We start from the raw sequence: 18,291 nt of genomic DNA on the forward strand, positions 1-18,291 counted from the left end.
GTACTACCCAAAAGTTCAGTGGTAAACAAGGTATAAAGATAATCAAACTAGGGTAACCTATTGGGTCCCATCAAAATTAACCTATGCAGATCATTATGATTAATCAGAACATGAGTAGGTAAAAAGAAGTGATCAAGGGCACAACTTGCCTGGGACTTGAGATTTCCAGGTACCAGGATGATCTTCAGATGACATGTGTCCTCACGCTAGTCGTAGCATTACAAACAAACAGTGTATAGGCAAAATTAACATTACACCAAACATAAGAATACACTGCATAATAATAATCTACGCGCTATAACGAGATCGTAGAAGCAAGAACCACTAAATTCGGAGCTACAGTTATTAAGTTACGAATTTTCGAATTTATTTAGTGCTTAGAATAGATTAATCCTAATGAACAATTTTAACTCAAGTTTCATGGCTAAAAAGTGTTATTAGTTGATAGACAATATTAATACAAAAACTATTGCAACTGGAATGGGTTAAAAAGGAGTAAAAATGGAATTTCTATGAATTAAATAAGTTCTGGATATATTTTTATACATAAAAACCATTTCCCAATTTATTTTTCTGAATTTCCTAAGCTTCTGGACTGGGCACACTAATACAGAGAAGGTCGGGGTTTAACTTGTAAAATCTTCCAGACACAGCTTACTCCCGCGGGGACGGCGGGTTCAATTCTATGAAAGCAGAGGGCTCTTTTATAAAATTGCAGAGTCGAAGAGGTATCGTGTGGTTTGAACCGTCCGATCGGCAACGCACGGCTCAGATTATAACGTCATTTCTGTGAACTGGTAAGGGACGATGGCCACCGGATTGATATCTAACGGTTCGGATTCTATAAGATCAGAACTGTCCTCATCCGATCGATCTACAATCTACGGGTCGGATCAAAACTGGTTAATCGTTGTGCGTTTGCCTAATCCCGCGCGTTGACTGCAGATCCAACGGTCGCGATGCCATATAGCCGAACGCGTACGTCCGGCTCGATCCGAGCCGTTAGCGGCTGGATCAACGGCAGTCAAAGTGTCTTCCCCGCCCGATCACGCAGCGCGGCGGCGCGCAAAGCCAGTATGGCAGCGGCCATTGTCGGGCATAGGAAGACCGGCCACCGGGCACGAAGCTTCATCCTGATGGGCTCTACTCAAAAAGGAAGGACGGGCGAACGGCATGAGTGAGTTCTTACCGGCCAAAGGGCAGTCGTAAACTCCGACCACGACACGAGGCGGCACCGCGGCGACGATGTACATTGGCGACGAATTCCGAACTGGACGGTGATCCCCGAGCCCTCCCAGATGCTATTACGCGATCCATGAGCCACGGCGTACCACCACGACCCAACCAATCGGCCCAGATTGACGGCGGGCCGGAATACGGCAGTGGCGGCCGATCTACCCACCAACCGCGTTCACGGCCATGGAGGTGTGACACCGTCCCACAAATCCAATGCCCAAACTCCAATTAAACGAACGCTACGCAAAGCAGAGGTGATCGCGGACTCGAAGGGGAGTTTCTTACCAACTCTGGGAGCATGGAGGGGGCTGGCCACGGCGCAAGCGGTACTGCAGCGGAGAGCACGTCGTCGGCGAGAAATTGGAGGCGCACGGCTCGTCCTCACGCACGGGCACCGCGACAAACGCGAACAGGAGGACCGGGTGGAGCTCTCTGACCTCACAGCACGAGCGATGAAGCAGGGGATCCACCAACGGTCGTGCACGCGACAGCAATAACCTCGGGTGCTTTCTGGACGGAGAGGAAACTCCAAAGCTGGCGGCGCACGCGAAATTGGGGAGGAGAGGAGGGGATGCGGCCGGTTCTTATGTGCGCGCGGAACGGAGCTAACAGCTGAAGCCGGAAGACCTGGGAAGGTAGTTGAGGTCACGATGGCGTTGTCTTCGCGGTTCGGTTGAGGAGAAAGCGCTGACAGCTAGGGCCTACCTGGCAGCAACACAGGGACGAGGGAGCGTGACCGCGCAGCGGCTGGCTGGCCGGGCCCGCCCGTCGGTGTCCGGTGGAGCGTGGCGCGCGCGCAAGACGTTCGTTGTTGGGCCGCGCAGAGGGAAATGGGTAGTGGGCCGAATAGGATAGCCGCTGGCCCATACGAGGTTTTGTCCTTTTCTTTTATTTATTCATTTTTTTCCTATTTCCTTTCCTCCCTTTCCAATTCAAATTTAATCCTAGTTTAAATTTAAACTTGTGACAAACTTATCCTCAATTTATATTGTGAGATTAGAAGTACTAATTTTAGAAATACAACTATGCATATTTTATTTATATTTTGATATCCTTTCTCTTCTTCTCTTTTTTTCCTCAAATCCTCTCCATTATTATTTTATTTTTATTCGTAGTATTATGGTTTTAAATGCACAAACAAAGATCCAATATGATGCAAAGGTTTATTTGTGTCGTAGTGAAGTTTTACTCATTTTTAAACATGACCGGTCGCATGTGATGATAAATGGAGATGCACATATATTCAAAGGAGAGAATTCCTCCTTTTATTCTCCCTTACAATTTGAGTATTACATTGTGTTTGAATCATATCCTAGTAAAAAGCCTTCTACTGTCTTAGGAGCAAATTTAGATTTTCTACCTCTTTTAACAAGAATAAAGCATTTGCTACCTCTAAAATATGAAATATTGGGCTTTTTACCGGTTAGGAGTTCATAAGATGTCTTCTTGAGGATTCGGTGTAGATATAACCGGTTGATGGCGTAGCAGGCGGTGTTGATCGCCTCGGCCCAAAACCGATCTGAAGTCTTGTACTCATCAAGCATGGTTCTTGCCATGTCCAATAGAGTTCTATTCTTCCTCTCCACTACACCATTTTGTTGTGGGGTGTAGGGAGAAGAAAACTCATGCTTGATGCCCTCCTCCTCAAGGAAGCTTTCAATTTGTGAGTTCTTGAACTCCGTCCCATTGTCGCTTCTAATTTTCTTGATCCTCAAGCCGAACTCATTTTGAGCCCGTCTCAAGAATCCCTTTAAGGTTTCTTGGGTATGAGATTTTTCCTGCAAAAAGAACGCCCAAGTGAAGCGAGAATAATCATCCACAATAACTAGACAGTACTTACTCCCGCCGATGCTTATGTAAGCTATCGGGCCGAATAGATCCATGTGTAGGAGCTCCAGTGGCCTGTCAGTCGTCATGATGTTCTTGTGTGGATGATGGGCACCAACTTGCTTCCCTGCTTGGCATGCGCTACAAATTCTGTCTTTCTCAAAATGAACATTTGTTAATCCTAAAATGTGCTCTCCCTTTAGAAGCTTATGAAGATTCTTCATCCCAACATGGGCTAGTCGGCGGTGCCAGAGCCAACCCATGTTAGTCTTAGCAATTAAGCAAGTGTCGAGTTCAGCTCTATCAAAATCTACGAAGTATAGCTGACCCTCTAACACTCCCTTAAATGCTATTGAATCATCACTTCTTCTAAAGACAGTGACACCTACATCAGTAAAAAGACAGTTGTAGCCCATTTGACATAATTGAGATACAGAAAGCAAATTGTAATCTAATGAATCTACAAGAAAACATTGGAAATAGAATGGTCAGGAGATATAGCAATTTTACCCAAACCCTTGACCAAACCTTGGTTTCCATCCCCGAATGTGATAGCTCGTTGGGGATCCTGGTTTTTCTCATAGGAGGAGAACATTTTCTTCTCCCCTGTCATGTGGTTTGTGCACCCGCTGTCGATAATCCAACTTGAGCCCCCGGATGCATAAACCTACAAAACAAGTTTAGTTCTTGACTTTAGGTACCCAAATGGTTTTGGGTCCTTTGGCATTAGACACAAGAACTTTGGGTACCCAAACACAAGTCTTTGACCCCTTGTGCTTGCCCCCAACATATTTGGCAACTACTTTGCCGGATTTGTTAGTTAAAACATAAGATGCATCAAAAGTTTTAAATGAAAAGTTATGTTCATTTGATGCACTAGGAGTTTTCTTCTTAGGCAACTTAGCACGGATTGGTTGCCTAGAGCTAGATGTCTCACCCTTATACATAAAAGCATGGTTAGGGCCAGAGTGAGACTTCCTAGAATGAATTCTCCTAATTTTGTCCTCGGGATAACCGGCAGGGTATAAAATGTAACCCTCGTTATCCTGAGGCATGGGAGCCTTGCCCTTAACAAAGTTGGACAATTTCTTAGGAGGGGCATTAAGTTTGACATTGCCTCCCTGTTGGAAGCCAATGCCATCCTTAATGCCAGGGCGTCTCCCACTATAGAGCATACTTCTAGCAAATTTAAATTTTTCGTTTTCTAAGTTATGCTCGGCAATTTTAGCATCTAATTTTTCTATATGATCATTTTGTTGTTTAATTAAAGCCATGTGATCATGTATAGCATCAATGTTAACATCTCTACATCTAGTACAAATGGTAGTATGCTCAATGGAAGATGTAGAGGGTTTGCAAGAATTAAGTTCAACAATCTTAGAACACAATATATCATTTTTGTCACTAAGATTGGAAATAGTAGCATTGCAAACATCAAAATCTTTAGCCCTAGCAATTAATTTCTCATTTTCAATCCTAAGGCTAGCAAGAGACATGTTCAATTCTTCTATTTTAGAAAGCAATTCAACATTATCATTTGGAATTGAACCATTACAAACATTTGAATCAATCTTAGCTAATAAATTAGCATTCTCATTTCTAAGGTTGTCAATGGTTTCATGGCATGTGCTTAGCTCACTATATAATTTTTCACATTTTTCAACTTCTAGAGCATAAGCATTTTTAACTTTAACATGCTTTTTGTTTTCCTTGATTAGGAAGTTCTCTTGGGAGTCCAATAGGTCATCCTTCTCATGGATGGCACTAATTAATTCATTTAATTTATCCTTTTGTTGCATGTTTAAGTTGGCAAAAAGAGTGCGCAAGTTATCTTCCTCATCACAAGCATTTTCATCACTAGAGGATTCGTATCTAGTGGAGGTTTTAGATTTAACCTTCTTCTTTTTGCCGTCCTTTGCCATGAGACACTTGTGGCCGACGTTGGGGAAGCGAAGTCCCTTGGTGACGGCGATGTTGGCGGCGTCCTCGTCGTCGGAGGAGTCGCTAGAGCTTTCGTCGGAGTCCCACTCCCGACAAACATGGGCATCGCCGCCCTTCTTCTTGTAGTATCTCTTCTTCTCCTTTCTTCTCCCCTTCTTGTCGTTGCCCCTGTCACTAGATATAGGACATTTTGCAATAAAATGACCGGGCTTACCACATTTGTAACACACTTTCTTGGAGCGGGGTTTGTAGTCCTTCCCCCTCCTTTGTTTGAGGATTTGGCGGAAGCTCTTGATGACGAGCGCCATTTCCTCGTTGTCGAGCTTGGAGGCGTCGATGGGTGTTCTACTCGGTGTAGACTCCTCCTTCTTCTCCTCCGTCGCCTTAAATGCGACCGGTTATGCTTCGGACGTGGAGGGCCCGTCAAGCTCGTTGATCTTTCGTGAGCCCTTGATCATAAATTCAAAGCTCACAAAATTCCCGATTACTTCCTCGGGAGTCATTAGTGTATATCTTGGATTGCCACGAATTAATTGTACTTGAGTAGGGTTAAGGAAAATAAGAGATCTTAGAATAACCTTAACCACCTCGTGGTCATCCCACTTTTTGCTTCTGAGGTTGCGCACTTGGTTCACCAAGGTTTTGAGCCGGTTGTACATGTCTTGTGGCTCCTCCCCTTGGCGTAGACGGAAGCGACCAAGCTCCCCCTCGATCGTTTCCCGCTTGGTGATTTTGGTGAGTTCATCACCCTCGTGCGCGGTCTTGAGCACGTCCCAAACTTCTTTGGCGCTCTTTAATCCTTGCACCTTGTTGTACTCCTCCCTACTTAGAGAGGCGAGGAGTATTGTTGTGGCTTGGGAGTTGAAGTGCTCGATTTGGGCCACCTCGTCCTCATCATAATCCTCATCCCCTACGGATGGTACCTGTGCTCCAAACTCAACAACATTCCATATACTTTTGTGGAGTGAGGTTAGATGAAATTTCATTAAATCACTCCACCTAGCATAATCTTCACCGTCAAAGGTTGGCGGTTTGCCTAATGGAACAGAAAGTAATGGAGTATGTCTAGAAGTACGAGGATAATGTAAGGGGATCTTACTAAACTTCTTGCGCTCATGGCGCTTAGAAGTTATGGAGGGCGCGTCGGAGCCGGAGGTAGAAGGTGATGAAGTGTCGGTCTCGTAGTAGACCACCTTCCTCATCTTCTTTATTTTGTCGCCACTCCGATGCGATTTGTGAGAAGAAGTCTTCTTCTCCTTCTTCTTCTCCTTCTTCTTCTCCTTGTTGTGGGACTCTTCCGATGAAGCCTTCCTGTGGCTTGTAGCGGGCTTGTCGCCGGTCTCCATCTCCTTCTTGGCGAGTTCTCCCGACATCACTTCGAGCGGTTAGGCTCTAATGAAGCATCGGGCTCTGATACCAATTGAAAGTCGCCTAGAGGGGGGGTGAATAGGGCGAAACTGAAATTCTCAAAAATAATCACAACTACAAGTCGGGTTAGCGTTAGAAATATAATTAAGTCCGCGAGAGAGGGTGCAAAACAAATCGCAAGCGAATAAAGAGTGTGACACGTGGATTTGTTTTACCGAGGTTCGGTTCTCGCAAACCTACTCCCCGTTGAGGTGGTCACAAAGACCAGGTCTCTTTCAACCCTTTCCCTCTCTCAAACGGTCCCTCGGACCGAGTGAGCTTTCTCTTCTCAAATGCTTGGAACACAAAGTTCCCACAAGGACCACCACAAGATTGGTGTCTCTTGCCTTAATTACAAGTGAGTTTGATCGCAAGAAAGAATCAAAGAAAGAAGAAAGCAATCCAAGCGCAAGAGCTCGAAAGAACACAAGCAAATCTCTCTTACTAATCACTAGGGCGTTGTGTAGAGTTTGGAGAGGATTTGATCACTTGGGTGTGTCTAGAATTGAATGCTAGAGCTCTTGTAAGTGGTTGAAGTGTGAAAACTTGGATGACTTGAATGTGGGGTGGTTGGGGGTATTTATAGCCCCAACCACCAAACTAGCCGTTTGGTGGTGCTGTCTGTCGCATGGTGCACCGGACAGTCCGGTGCACACCGGATATGTCCGGTGTGCCAGCCACGTCACCAGGCCGTTGGGATTCGACCGTTGGAGCTTCTGACTTCTGGGCCCGCCTGGCTGTCCGGTGCACACCGGACAAGTACTGTAGATTGTCCGGTGCACCGTCTCGCGCGTGCCTGACTTCTGCGCGCTTCTGGCGCACATTAAATGCGCCTGCAGGTGACTGTTGGCGCGAAGTAGCCGTTGCTCTGCTGGTTCACCGGACAGTCCGGTGTACACCGGACAGTCCAGTGAATTATTGCGGAGCAATTTCCCGAGGCTGGCGAGTTCCAGAGCCGCTCTTCCCTGGGGCACCGGACACTGTCCGGTGTACACCGGACAGTCCGGTGAATTATAGCGGAGCACCTCTGGATTTTCCCGAAGGTGAGGAGTTCAGTGTGAAGTCCCCTGGTGCACCGGACACTGTCCGGTGGCACACTGGACAGTCCGGTGCGCCAGACCAGGGCACACTTCGGTTATCCCTTTGCTCTATTGTTGAACCCAATACTTGGTCTTTTTATTGGCTAAGTGTGAACCTTTGGCACCTGTATAACTTGTACACTAGAGCAAACTAGTTAGTCCAATTATTTGTGTTGGGCAATTCAACCACCAAAATCATTTAGGTAAGCCTAAATCCCTTTCACTTCCAACGAGAGTCCATGGTACATGTCTAGCCGGAGCGGATATGCGCCCCGTCTATGAACCCTTCAAGCAAACAGTGAATAAAACATATTTGCAAAATCCATCTTGAGAGCCGAGTGTAGGATATCGGCCATAAAAGCTCATCGAAACCAAGTGACAACGGTCGCCCCGCACACCCCGTCATCAACAAACGTTGTTCGAATGGCGAACCATCTTTTAACCACAAGTTTGTTCGAACAACAAACCATATTTTAACCACAAGTTTGATCATCAATGGTGCTGGTAGAGCAAGCCACTAATGACTGAATGTAGGGACGTTCTGTCCAAACTACTATAAATCTTGTGGCCACCATGCACACCGTCCAGAGCCCAGAACGCGCACAATAAATTTACTTGTCTGAACGAGGTTCGAAACACTGACACTGCTTCTATAGTGTTTTGTCTCTTTGAATTGCAGTTGCAATAGTACGAACAACTGGCTTTAGTTTGAAGCGAACAAGCATTAATCACTTTACTATGCAACAGAAGAAATCACTTTATTGAAATGTCGATGACCTTCTCACCAAACAACATCAAAAGGAGGCGAGCATAAATCACTTCAATACTCATAACTTCACTGAAATGGAAATGAAATTCTCAGCAAACAACTTCAAGAGGTGGTGAATTGTATCATCCAATCATCATAGCTATGCAACAACAACAACATTTATTCAACCAAGGGTATAGGTGTCTAGATCAAGAACTGAAGCTAATACGAGGTCATGAAAGAAAAGGACATAACAGCTGCAAAAAGAGAGATGCAGTTAAGCTGGATCCTCGCTATAGCTTGTGCTGGTAGCGCGCGACCTCGACTTCGTTGGGGAAGAATCCCATTAGGCAGCCAACTGAGTTCTAGTAGGCGTACACGAACCCTCCCATGACCCCGATAGGCCCACCCGTGACCATCGACGGACCCCGGATCCCCGGCTTGATCCCTAGACGACAAGCGTGGGTCCGAGCTACTGATAGGGTTGAAGTGGGAGATTAGGTTTGGGTGGGGATCTACGAGGGGAGGGGATCTATAAGGGGAGTGGTCTAGGAGGGGAGGTGAGCTGGAGAGGTAACCAACAATGATGGAGATCGCGAAGATGGTGGAGAGGTGCATGTAATCGAGCACAGAGAAGTTGTCGACCACCTTGGTAAAGGTCGGGTTCTGGTCCACGACCGGGTACTCTAGCTTCGTTGATGCAGTGATGTCCGTATTCATCGAGGGTGTGCGGAACCCTCCGATGATGCTGGCTGCGGCGTCGGTAGAGACGACAGATTTGGTTGCGAGGAGGAGCTGGATGGGATCGTTGTGGCCTACGGGATAGGTCCTTCTCGGCTTGGTGTTCTGTGGTAGAAGTTGTGTGCCTAACGAAATAAGCTAGATTGAAGCCCATCATTTTAGGGCCTATTTGTTTACTGACGCTAAAGTTTAGTAACTGTCACATGGATGTTTGATGCTAGTTAAAACTTAAAAGTATTAAATATAATCTAATTAAAAAATTAATTACATAAATGAGAACTAAACAATAAGACCAACCTATTAAAACTAATTATTCCATGTGCTCATGTGATGCTACAGTAAACTTTTGCTAATCATGGATTAATTAGGTTTAAAAATTTTTGCTCCTCATTTAGTCTTTAGTTTTATAGTTTTTAATTAGATTGCATTTAATACTTGTAGTAGACATTCAAACATCCAATATGGCATGTGCTAAATTTTAGTCCTAGAACCAAACACCTCCTTAGTACATGGTCCAAAGCCATCTTTGTAAACTGACGTAGGAATTAGCAGGAGAATTCAATTTATACCATTTCTAAATAGGTGGATCTAAACAATACCATTGCTAAGATTAGAGGTCTATGATATACCGATCCTAAACTACTCTGCCTTCAAACAATACCATGATAGCTACTAATCCCCATCTTTCCCTATAATAATCAAGTTTTAACATTAAGTTTGTCATAGTTGAACCAATTTGCCCCCTCACTATACAAACTAGTCGCTTTGATTGCATCACAAAAATTATATTTCATGAAATTCCAAATTATAATCCGAGTAAAGGTCAACACAATGTTTTAATATTTAAGATGCATCTAATTTAAATATCTTGCATTGTGCAAAGGTTCCAAAAAGGAACACTGCGACACTTCTTAAACAAGTCATTCATTTTGATGTTGACTCACATCCTTCTTGAGACAACACTAACAGACATCTTGCTGCAGTTGATGTGGTAGTGCTTGATGACCCTATGATATCTTAAGACAACACTAACAAACATCTTGCTGCAGTTGATGTGGTGGTGCTTGACAACTGCAGCAAGATGTTTGTCAGTGTTGTCTCAAGAAGGATGTGAGTCAGCATCAAAATGAATGACTTGTTTAAGAAGTGTTGTAATGTTCCTTTATAACTTTGCACTATGTCATTGGATTGTGAACTTACTATTGTGTTGTAGAAATGTTTTGTTACCGTTTATGAAATATTTAAATTAGATACATCTTAAATATTAAAACATTGTGTTGACCTTTACTATTATACATTGGAACTTCGTGAATTATAATTGTTATGATGCATTCAACACGTCTGGTCTCTATAGTGAGGGGTGTAAATTTGTTCAAGTACGACAAACATAGTGTCAACACTTGATTAGTATAGGGAAAGATGGGGATTAGTGGCTATCATGGTATTTTTAAAGGGGTAATAGTTTAAGAGTGGTACATCTTAGACCTCTAACCTTGGGGTTGTTCGCTTCGTATTAAAGTCGATTGTTTGGACTACTGCAACTGTAATTCATAGAGACATAACACTGTAGAAGCAGTAGAAGCCAATATAGATTAGAGCCAAGCAAATTGATTACTTAGCAGTGGTATTGTTTAGGGCAACAACTAATATGCAATCATGCCTTATATGCAAGCGTGCAATCAAGTCTCTTGGTCCATTAGATTATAATCTAACTGTAGACTTAATCATGGTTTATTAGGGGGTTTAAGTGTTAAATGTAATACATGATTGAATCATAATCTAACGGGCCAGAAACTTCGCTTGCATGTTGCACATAAAATCTGATTGCATATTTGTTGTTGCCGTTGGAAGTGGTATTATAGATTGAATTCTCCTAAGAATTGGCCCATGAATAATAATATGAATTTACATGGGCCAGATATTTGATGACCGTAAATGGTCTGGGCTCACAACCTCCGTCGATGGGCTAGACTGGTTTAATGACCTAGGTGGGCCACAGTAAGATAAAGCCCGGTCCATGACAGCTTCATCGGAGTTTGCAAAGCCATCCTCGCCTTGCTTTCTCCGCCATCCTCTCTGCTTTCCACCACCCTATACCAAACCAGCCAAAGCCCTCCACTCCTCCCCGCCTCCGCCTCCGACGTCGAACATTCTTCTCCAATGGCGACGGCCCCCGCATCCCTCTCGCTCTCCGCCTCTACCCTGCCCACCCGGCTCCGTGCCGCAGCGGTGCTGGCGGGCATGCGCTGGAGGCAGCCGCAGCGCGGGCGGATGGTGGTGCGCGCCAAGATCCGGGAGATCTTCATGCCGGCGCTGAGCTCCACCATGACGGAGGGCAAGATCGTCTCCTGGTCCGCTGGAGAGGGTGATCGCGTCTCCAAGGGTGACGCCGTCGTGGTCGTCGAGTCTGACAAGGCCGACATGGACGTTGAGACCTTCCACGACGGCATCGTGGCGGTGGTCCTCGTCCAGGCTGGCGAGTCGGCGCCGGTGGGCGCGCCCATCGCGCTGCTCGCGGAGTCAGAGGAGGAGGTGCCGCTCGCTCTCGCCAAGGCTCAGGAGCTCTCCAACGGGCAGCCGCAGCAGGCGCCTCCTGCTCCGACGGAGGATGCCGCAGCGACGCCGCCCCCTCCTTCTGCTCCGGCCACTGCTCCCACGCCGGTGGCCGTGGGTACGAAGGGCATTGCCAGCCCGCACGCTAAGAAGCTGGCTAAGCAGCACAGGGTGGACCTTGCCAAGGTGACTGGCACCGGGCCGTATGGTCGAATTACGTCGGCAGATGTCGAGGCGGCTGCCGGAATCCAGCCGAAGTCAAAGCCCGCTCCTGCTGCTGCTGCGCCACCACCTGTGGCTGCACCTTCAGTGGGTGCGGTGCCTCAATCGGCAGTTCTACCACCGGTTCCTGGCGCGACTGTTGTTCCATTCACTACCATGCAGGCTGCAGTGAGCAAGAACATGGTGGAGAGTCTGGCAGTGCCAGCATTCCGCGTTGGGTACCCCATTATTACTGATAAACTCGACGAGCTGTATGAAAAGGTAAGGATTTGAAGCAGGGCACCTTGAGGCTCCTTTGTTTTCCTTAGCCTGCTTCCTGATTACTAATTAGACTGATTTGATTTTGACAGGTTAAGCCAAAGGGAGTGACAATGACAGTGCTGCTGGCGAAGGCTGCAGCCATGGCTCTTGCACAGCACCCTGTTGTCAATGCTAGCTGCAGGGATGGAAAGAGCTTCACATACAACAGTAACATCAACATTGCAGTGGCTGTGGCAATTGATGGTGGCCTTATTACACCTGTTCTTCAGGATGCTGACAAGGTACGTACAATCTTTGTGATAAATTCGGCTTCAATTCGCAGTTTTAGCAAACAAGTTCATCAAACAGCTTGTTGAATGTTACACTGTAGCTGGATATATATTTGCTCTCGCAAAATTGGAAGGATCTAGTGAAGAAAGCACGAGCAAAACAGCTCCAACCAAATGAGTACAGCTCTGGTATGGAATTCATGGCATTGCATAGTGTATTAGATTGCCTTTGCAAATCTTCTATGAACATGCTTACCTGAAGATTATTTGCAGGGACTTTTACACTGTCCAACCTGGGTATGTTTGGTGTAGATCGGTTTGATGCAATCCTTCCACCTGGCCAGGTGGGCTTACTTCCTTTTCTTCCTAGTCTATGTAAACTGTAATATGTATACAAAGATTAATATTCGAGTATCAATGAGTGCAGGGAGCTATTATGGCTGTTGGAGCCTCGAAACCTACAGTTGTGGCTGATAAAGATGGTTTCTTTAGCGTCAAGAGCAAAATGCTGGTTAGTTGTGTACCTGATTGTAATAGACATCTGTTATTTGCATATAATGTATCAGTATGGTGAAATGTTTATAGTTTTACTTCTACATCCTACCAATTTTTTAAAATGTATTCATGACATGTAGTTATTATGTCGTAGAGGTTTGTCAGATATGTCATCTGAAGTGTTTTTCATGGTTTAATGCCATTAGTTAATTATGATGACAAGATGTCCAATAGTATTGCATAATTACAGTTATTGTCTATAATAATTACTCATGACGTTTCAAAATGTAGGTTGTTCTTGTTTTTCCCTAAGTGAAACTTTTCTACCTTTGACCAAGTTTAGAAAAAAAATGCACTGATATCTACAACACCAATTTAGTTTCATACTTTCATTAAATCCACCATGGAGTATGTATTGATAATGCATTTATTGCTAGTGTAGATGTTAATATATTTTCTATAAGCTTGGTCATAGTTGGAGAAGTTTGACACAAGACAATGCTAAAATGACTTGCATTTTGAAACAGGAGTAGATTTTATTCTATGCTTCTGTCTAAATCATAGAAATAGATTTGCTGGCCTAAGATAAGTAATTTTGCAATGAAAAATATACAATTCACTAGTACGGTGGTACCAAGCACCACAACTTGTAGTCAAAGTCTGTTTGAGTTGTATATTGGTGGTTTTATTGTGTGGAAGTATCATTGCCAGCTAGGAGTTGGGACTTCTTTGGTTGATTGCCATTAGGAATGTGTTAGTAATAATTCTTGTGTTGAACAGATTGTTCTGGACTATACTGGCAATATTTCGCCAGAATTGTGGCTATGGCATAGTGGACATAGAGTATGAAATTACAGCATCAGGGCATTTGTATTTAACTAAGCTGTTTGAACATTTTTTTAGGTCAATGTCACTGCTGATCACAGGATTGTATATGGGGCTGATTTGGCAGCATTCCTACAAACTTTTGCAAAGGTTATTGAGGATCCTGAGAGCTTAACTTTGTGAGATCTCTTGAAGAGTTATGATCTTATCTATATGCCCATAAATAGTCTGGTTGCAGTTGGAGTTCTGTTGTTGATCTCCAGTTTTTGTATCTTTGAACATTCGACATGATTTATCTGATCTTTTTGTGCTGGTTTGTATCTCTCATTGTTGTGGATCTTGTTAGTATACCGTTGATAAAAGGGTAGACCCAGTGCCAAAGGCTACTAGATAAGTAGGGTTTGTGAAAGGGATAAACTGAGACAAGCCTTCTCCCTGTAAATATGGAGAGGCTGTTTCGAAAACCCGTGACCTGGTGAATGAGTGAGTGAGATAGCTCTCACCACTGCACTAGGCCTGCCCTGTACCATTGATATTGTGGAATTATTGGAGAGCAATAAATTATAAGCTGTAGATAGTTCTGCAGATTTTGTATCTAAAATATGGTTTATGTCCCTTTTTCATTTATCTTATGGGAAGTATATTTTCTTGAAATTTGTAAAGCGGTAGAGGTCCCCCGGTGCACTTAAACTGGCATGTAAATGGACATGGTACTGTTTTGAAGTGTACTGGCGCAGTGGCCCTGCCTTGCTGTCTTTGGAGTTTGATTTTTTTTTTAAATTTATTAGCAAAACGAAAACATACAAGAGTACAGGTTATATAGGATGCTCCAGAACAATAACATGGTCAGCATTAAGTTGTGACTTGTGAGTATATTCAATGAATTGAAAACCATGCAACCAAAACACATCATCATCCTAATACAATTCTGCATGTGTACAAACTCTCCATAACTGATACAAACCCATCATTAAGCCAATAACTATACACACAGTTCCACAAAAATGTTAATTTGTTAATGTCCAACTGGTTAATGTGAAGTCTGATCATGAACGTATTCACCTGAGTGGAAGCACTATGTTCAGAGGTTGCATGTGCTTTGAACCCCTCATTTCTCGGCACACCCTATCTAGCAAACCGAGAAAATCCCTCATGATGACAAATATATGGAGGAGGTTGCACTCGTTCTTGCCAACCTCTCCATGATAATACTCTGTGAGTTCTCTGACCTGCTGTAGGACCTCAGCTTCGTCAACCTTGAGTTCCAGCATGGTATTCTCTGCATGAGTTTGGAATGATCTCATGCACTGCAGGAAATTCTGGTTCCTGTCATTGCAGGTAAGGTCCTTCCCGACAAGCCTTATCAATCGAGCCAGTCCACGTGATAGATTCGAGATTGAACTTTTCAAGGTATCTAAATCTATACTTGCTACCTTCTTGACATTGCCAAGCTCATTACTTAACTCTGAAACAAATTCTGTTCCCATTTCCGAACACCCTTCTCTTTCTGCCAGTGTGGCTTGACAAGATCCAGAAGTTCCACTGGGCTTATCTGAAGCCTTTGATCCCTGCGATCGCTCCATCTCTTGGACGACAAAGTGCAGGAGGGTTGTCTTCCCGTCAGCTCCACGTATATCTGACAGCTTCAGCAGTGCGTCAAGTCTGAAAGCATTTGCCCCTCCTCTTATAGTTCCAACATTCATTCTGTTTCCAGTCTTGAGTACCGCTTCAAGTAATCTTAGAAACAATTTGCTCGACCTGAGCTCGCTGCAGGCTCCCTAGTAAACAAAGAAGCAGTTGCAGCTTCAATAGAGTGTTTCTATCTTTTTAAATTAATCAAATAGCTCTACTTACTCTAATCAGTGCAAAGGACATCCTGAGATGGGCAACTTCGTCGTCAAAAGTTTCCTTGTACAGCATCGCCTCAATTCTTGGAAATGACATCGGTATTGTCAGCAGCACCTTGACAAAGTTCTCTGCTGGATCCAACATGTTGGTATCCCCGCCATAATCAAGTAGCTTCTTCTCCTCTTCCTCGGACGGTCTCATCTTGACCAGCGCTTCCAGTTGTTGGGTGGACAGTCCAGCACCTGTGATTGTCAAGACAGGACAGTAGGTTCATCTGGCCATCGTTTACCTGGCAAGTTTAAATCCAAATGCAGCAAAAAATATACCTTCCGTTATAGAGCTGCAGACTTGTTCAGTGCTAGCGTTTAAGGTCTTCAAGAGTATGGTAGTATTTTGAAGCTTGTGGTGCTCGATGACATGTTTGCTGGTAGCTAGAATCTTGCTCTTGGGGTCCTCGTTTTTTGTTTGCCCTTGAAAGTTGTATGCAAACAATGACTCGATCATCTGTTCATCAAATCTGCATAACGTATGCTGTTGTAAGATGTAATAATAATAGGAGATGAAATGACAATCTAGATGGGAATCATTTTTTGTAGCTTACTCAAACGCAAAGGAATTGGACTTAATGTCATTCCACACCATTGAGCGGTTTGGAGCTGCCCTTACTTTGTCCCAGTGCAGAGGTTTCAGCCTTGGAAGGGGTAACCCATCTGTGCCGACTTGTAACTGAACCGGCAGTGGAGGTGGCAACGGAGGCTGGCCAGAGCTCTGGCCTTTATTAAGACTTGAAGTAGGCTTGGTTGGCGGTGGAGGGGGTGGTGGTGTTTTGGGCGTACTTGTTGCTCCGGGCGCTTTGGACTTTGCTTCGTTCCGCATCGATTCCTTTGGATCTAAATTGACGTCTGTATTTGAAACCCTGGACGCTGGATTTGTTTCGGAGGGTGTGGCCTCTGAAGCACAGGAATTGGAATTACATCCTGACGGTAGATACCTGATCTTTGCATTGGCCTGCTCGACCTTTAGAGCTTCAGGATGTCCTGAGTTGTCAGTAGCCGTTGCAGTTTTCTCCTCGTTTTGGTTTTCTGGAAGATGGCAAATGGCACTAGGAGCTGTGAAAGTGGTCTTTGGGCAGAAAGGAGATCTACAGTCTGGTGACAGTGATCGGTACGATGAGCTAGAAGGTGAATCGGGCGGAGACGGATCTGTGATAGGTTTATCACAGATTTGCAGTGGCGACTCCGTAATGGAGGCACCTGATGAATGAGAAGAGGGCAACGAGCGGAAGGAGTCATCAGCAGCTTCATCAGACTGCAAGTTGGTGCTGGTTTTCAGAGCGTATTCGCCTATGATCAGCTCTGCACTTATTGATGGAGTGGGAAGAACAGGTAAGGTCTTAGACTCTGTAGATTCCTTGAGGGATGGGTAGTCCTGGGACTGTACAGCAGAGGCCGGGCAAAGCAGATCTGCACTAGGATGCGAGCTAACCTTGACGGTGACACAAGTTGGCCTGTGAGCTCTCGATCCATGAGAGAACAGCTTGAAGGGCTTTTTGTGGAGCTTCCTCGATCGCCTGAGTGACGCTGCTGCTGCTGCTGCCGCCATTGCAACTCCGAGGAGAAGCAGACACGCTCCGGCAACAGCCAGGGCGACGACGGCAGCTGTGGGGAGCCTGGCGTGACCTCCACCTCCCAGCCTGCGCGCCACGCTCCTCACTGGGGCAATGTGGCTGGGGTTTCTTAGTCTATGGCTCTCGTGGGGAGGAGGAGGAGGAGGAGCGGGAGTCGGAGTCGGAGCAGCTCTTCCTTCCTGAACCTGAACCGGTGCTGGAGCCGGTGCCGGTGCCGGTGCCGGTGCCGGTGCCGGTGCCGGTGCAGGTGCTGGAGCTGCAGGTGCAGAACCCTTTCGATGTCTCCGGTGTGGGTGTCGCGACCCATGACGGTCCAGTCCTGCCAGCAGCATCCTGAACCTGGAGACGAACCCAGGACCGGCATCACGGGTCACTGCCACGGCACTGACCTCGTGGGTCACGAGGCGGAGGAGAGCCCCCTCCAGGACCTCGAAGCTGAGCAGGAGGAGCACGAGGAGGAAGACGCGCTTCACCGCCAGGCCCATTTTTCGCTGCTGATCGATCATTCATGAGTCGGGCAGCTAGAGAGAAAGAGAGAGAGAGAGGGAGAAGCTCTCCTCCTTTGTCTGTCGCACGAGGACGAGGAGCTCCATTTGCTGCCCATCCACCTGTGCAGGCTTTAACACCACTCCAAGGAACCTCACCTGCCAAGAGTACGTACGTACAACCACCTCGCCAGGCTATGTACAGTGCGGCAAATGGTTCTCTTCTCTTGCTAGCTGCTATAACCGTGTGTCATTGTTCATCATCGGTTCCAAATCCGTTATCGGCTATTTTGTGTCCTGGTAATAACTGATATATATGATGGTAATCTTGTGAAGCAATTTGGTGATGTATGGATATCCAGTCTGTTGTTGTGTATGGTTGGCAGCCCTGGACTGGACTGGTCTGGAGTGCATGCCTTGGAAGGCTGGGCACCAAGCATGTGCAGTGCAGGTTCACAAGACTCCGGCCTGGCTGCTGCAGGCATTTGACTCGTATTTGTGAGACCATGTGTCATTATCGCCTGGGTTCTGTGTCTGGTTTCGTCCTCGTGGTTGGTTAGTTGAGACTGAGTGGACTCTTTGATCGCAGTGCGCTAGTATGACAAAAGGAATAGATCAAGAACCGCCCAACTTGCGGCAAAGGGCTCACCGTAAGGGCCGGAGCCCTACACTTTGGGACACACTTGAGGGTGTTGGAATGCATCAGGGATAATAGTTATAAATGTCT

General features: G+C 45.6%; 2 protein-coding genes and 1 pseudogene across 2 annotated transcripts; 1 reads left to right on the plus strand and 2 right to left on the minus strand.

Annotated features, from left to right (window-relative positions):
- Window positions 1-8,531: 8,531 nt before the first annotated feature.
- Window positions 8,532-8,958, minus strand: LOC118476122 (uncharacterized; annotated as a pseudogene).
- A 2,117-nt stretch (window positions 8,959-11,075) lies between these two features.
- LOC100272519 (uncharacterized) lies at window positions 11,076-14,201 on the plus strand. Its single transcript, NM_001146988.2, has 6 exons — window positions 11,076-12,015; window positions 12,105-12,296; window positions 12,386-12,473; window positions 12,558-12,628; window positions 12,712-12,795; window positions 13,683-14,201. The coding sequence occupies exons 1-6, from the start codon at window positions 11,140-11,142 to the stop codon at window positions 13,785-13,787; spliced, it is 1,416 nt and encodes a 471-aa protein (NP_001140460.2). The 5' UTR covers window positions 11,076-11,139; the 3' UTR covers window positions 13,788-14,201.
- A 235-nt stretch (window positions 14,202-14,436) lies between these two features.
- LOC100384238 (uncharacterized) lies at window positions 14,437-17,902 on the minus strand. Its single transcript, XM_008647831.4, has 4 exons — window positions 16,054-17,902; window positions 15,779-15,969; window positions 15,459-15,694; window positions 14,437-15,382 (listed from the first exon to the last, which is right to left on the minus strand). The coding sequence occupies exons 1-4, from the start codon at window positions 17,583-17,585 to the stop codon at window positions 14,663-14,665; spliced, it is 2,679 nt and encodes an 892-aa protein (XP_008646053.1). The 5' UTR covers window positions 17,586-17,902; the 3' UTR covers window positions 14,437-14,662.
- Between the last annotated feature and the right edge of the window lie 389 nt (window positions 17,903-18,291).

Source organism: Zea mays, chromosome 1 (genome assembly GCF_902167145.1).
Source record: "Zea mays cultivar B73 chromosome 1, Zm-B73-REFERENCE-NAM-5.0, whole genome shotgun sequence".
Lineage (NCBI taxonomy): Eukaryota > Viridiplantae > Streptophyta > Magnoliopsida > Poales > Poaceae > Zea > Zea mays.

Coding starts and splice junctions, on each gene's coding strand:
- LOC100384238 (XM_008647831.4), bottom strand. CDS start 17,585: ATGATCGATCAGCAGCGAAAAATGGGCCTGGCGGTGAAGCGCGTCTTC. Junction 15,970..16,053: donor TCCAATTCCTTTGCGTTTGA/GTAAGCTACAAA, acceptor TACGTTATGCAG/ATTTGATGAACAGATGATCG. Junction 15,383..15,458: donor TGTCCTTTGCACTGATTAGA/GTAAGTAGAGCT, acceptor TTTGTTTACTAG/GGAGCCTGCAGCGAGCTCAG.
- LOC100272519 (NM_001146988.2), top strand. CDS start 11,140: ATGGCGACGGCCCCCGCATCCCTCTCGCTCTCCGCCTCTACCCTGCCC. Junction 12,016..12,104: donor TCGACGAGCTGTATGAAAAG/GTAAGGATTTGA, acceptor TGATTTTGACAG/GTTAAGCCAAAGGGAGTGAC. Junction 12,629..12,711: donor CAATCCTTCCACCTGGCCAG/GTGGGCTTACTT, acceptor CAATGAGTGCAG/GGAGCTATTATGGCTGTTGG.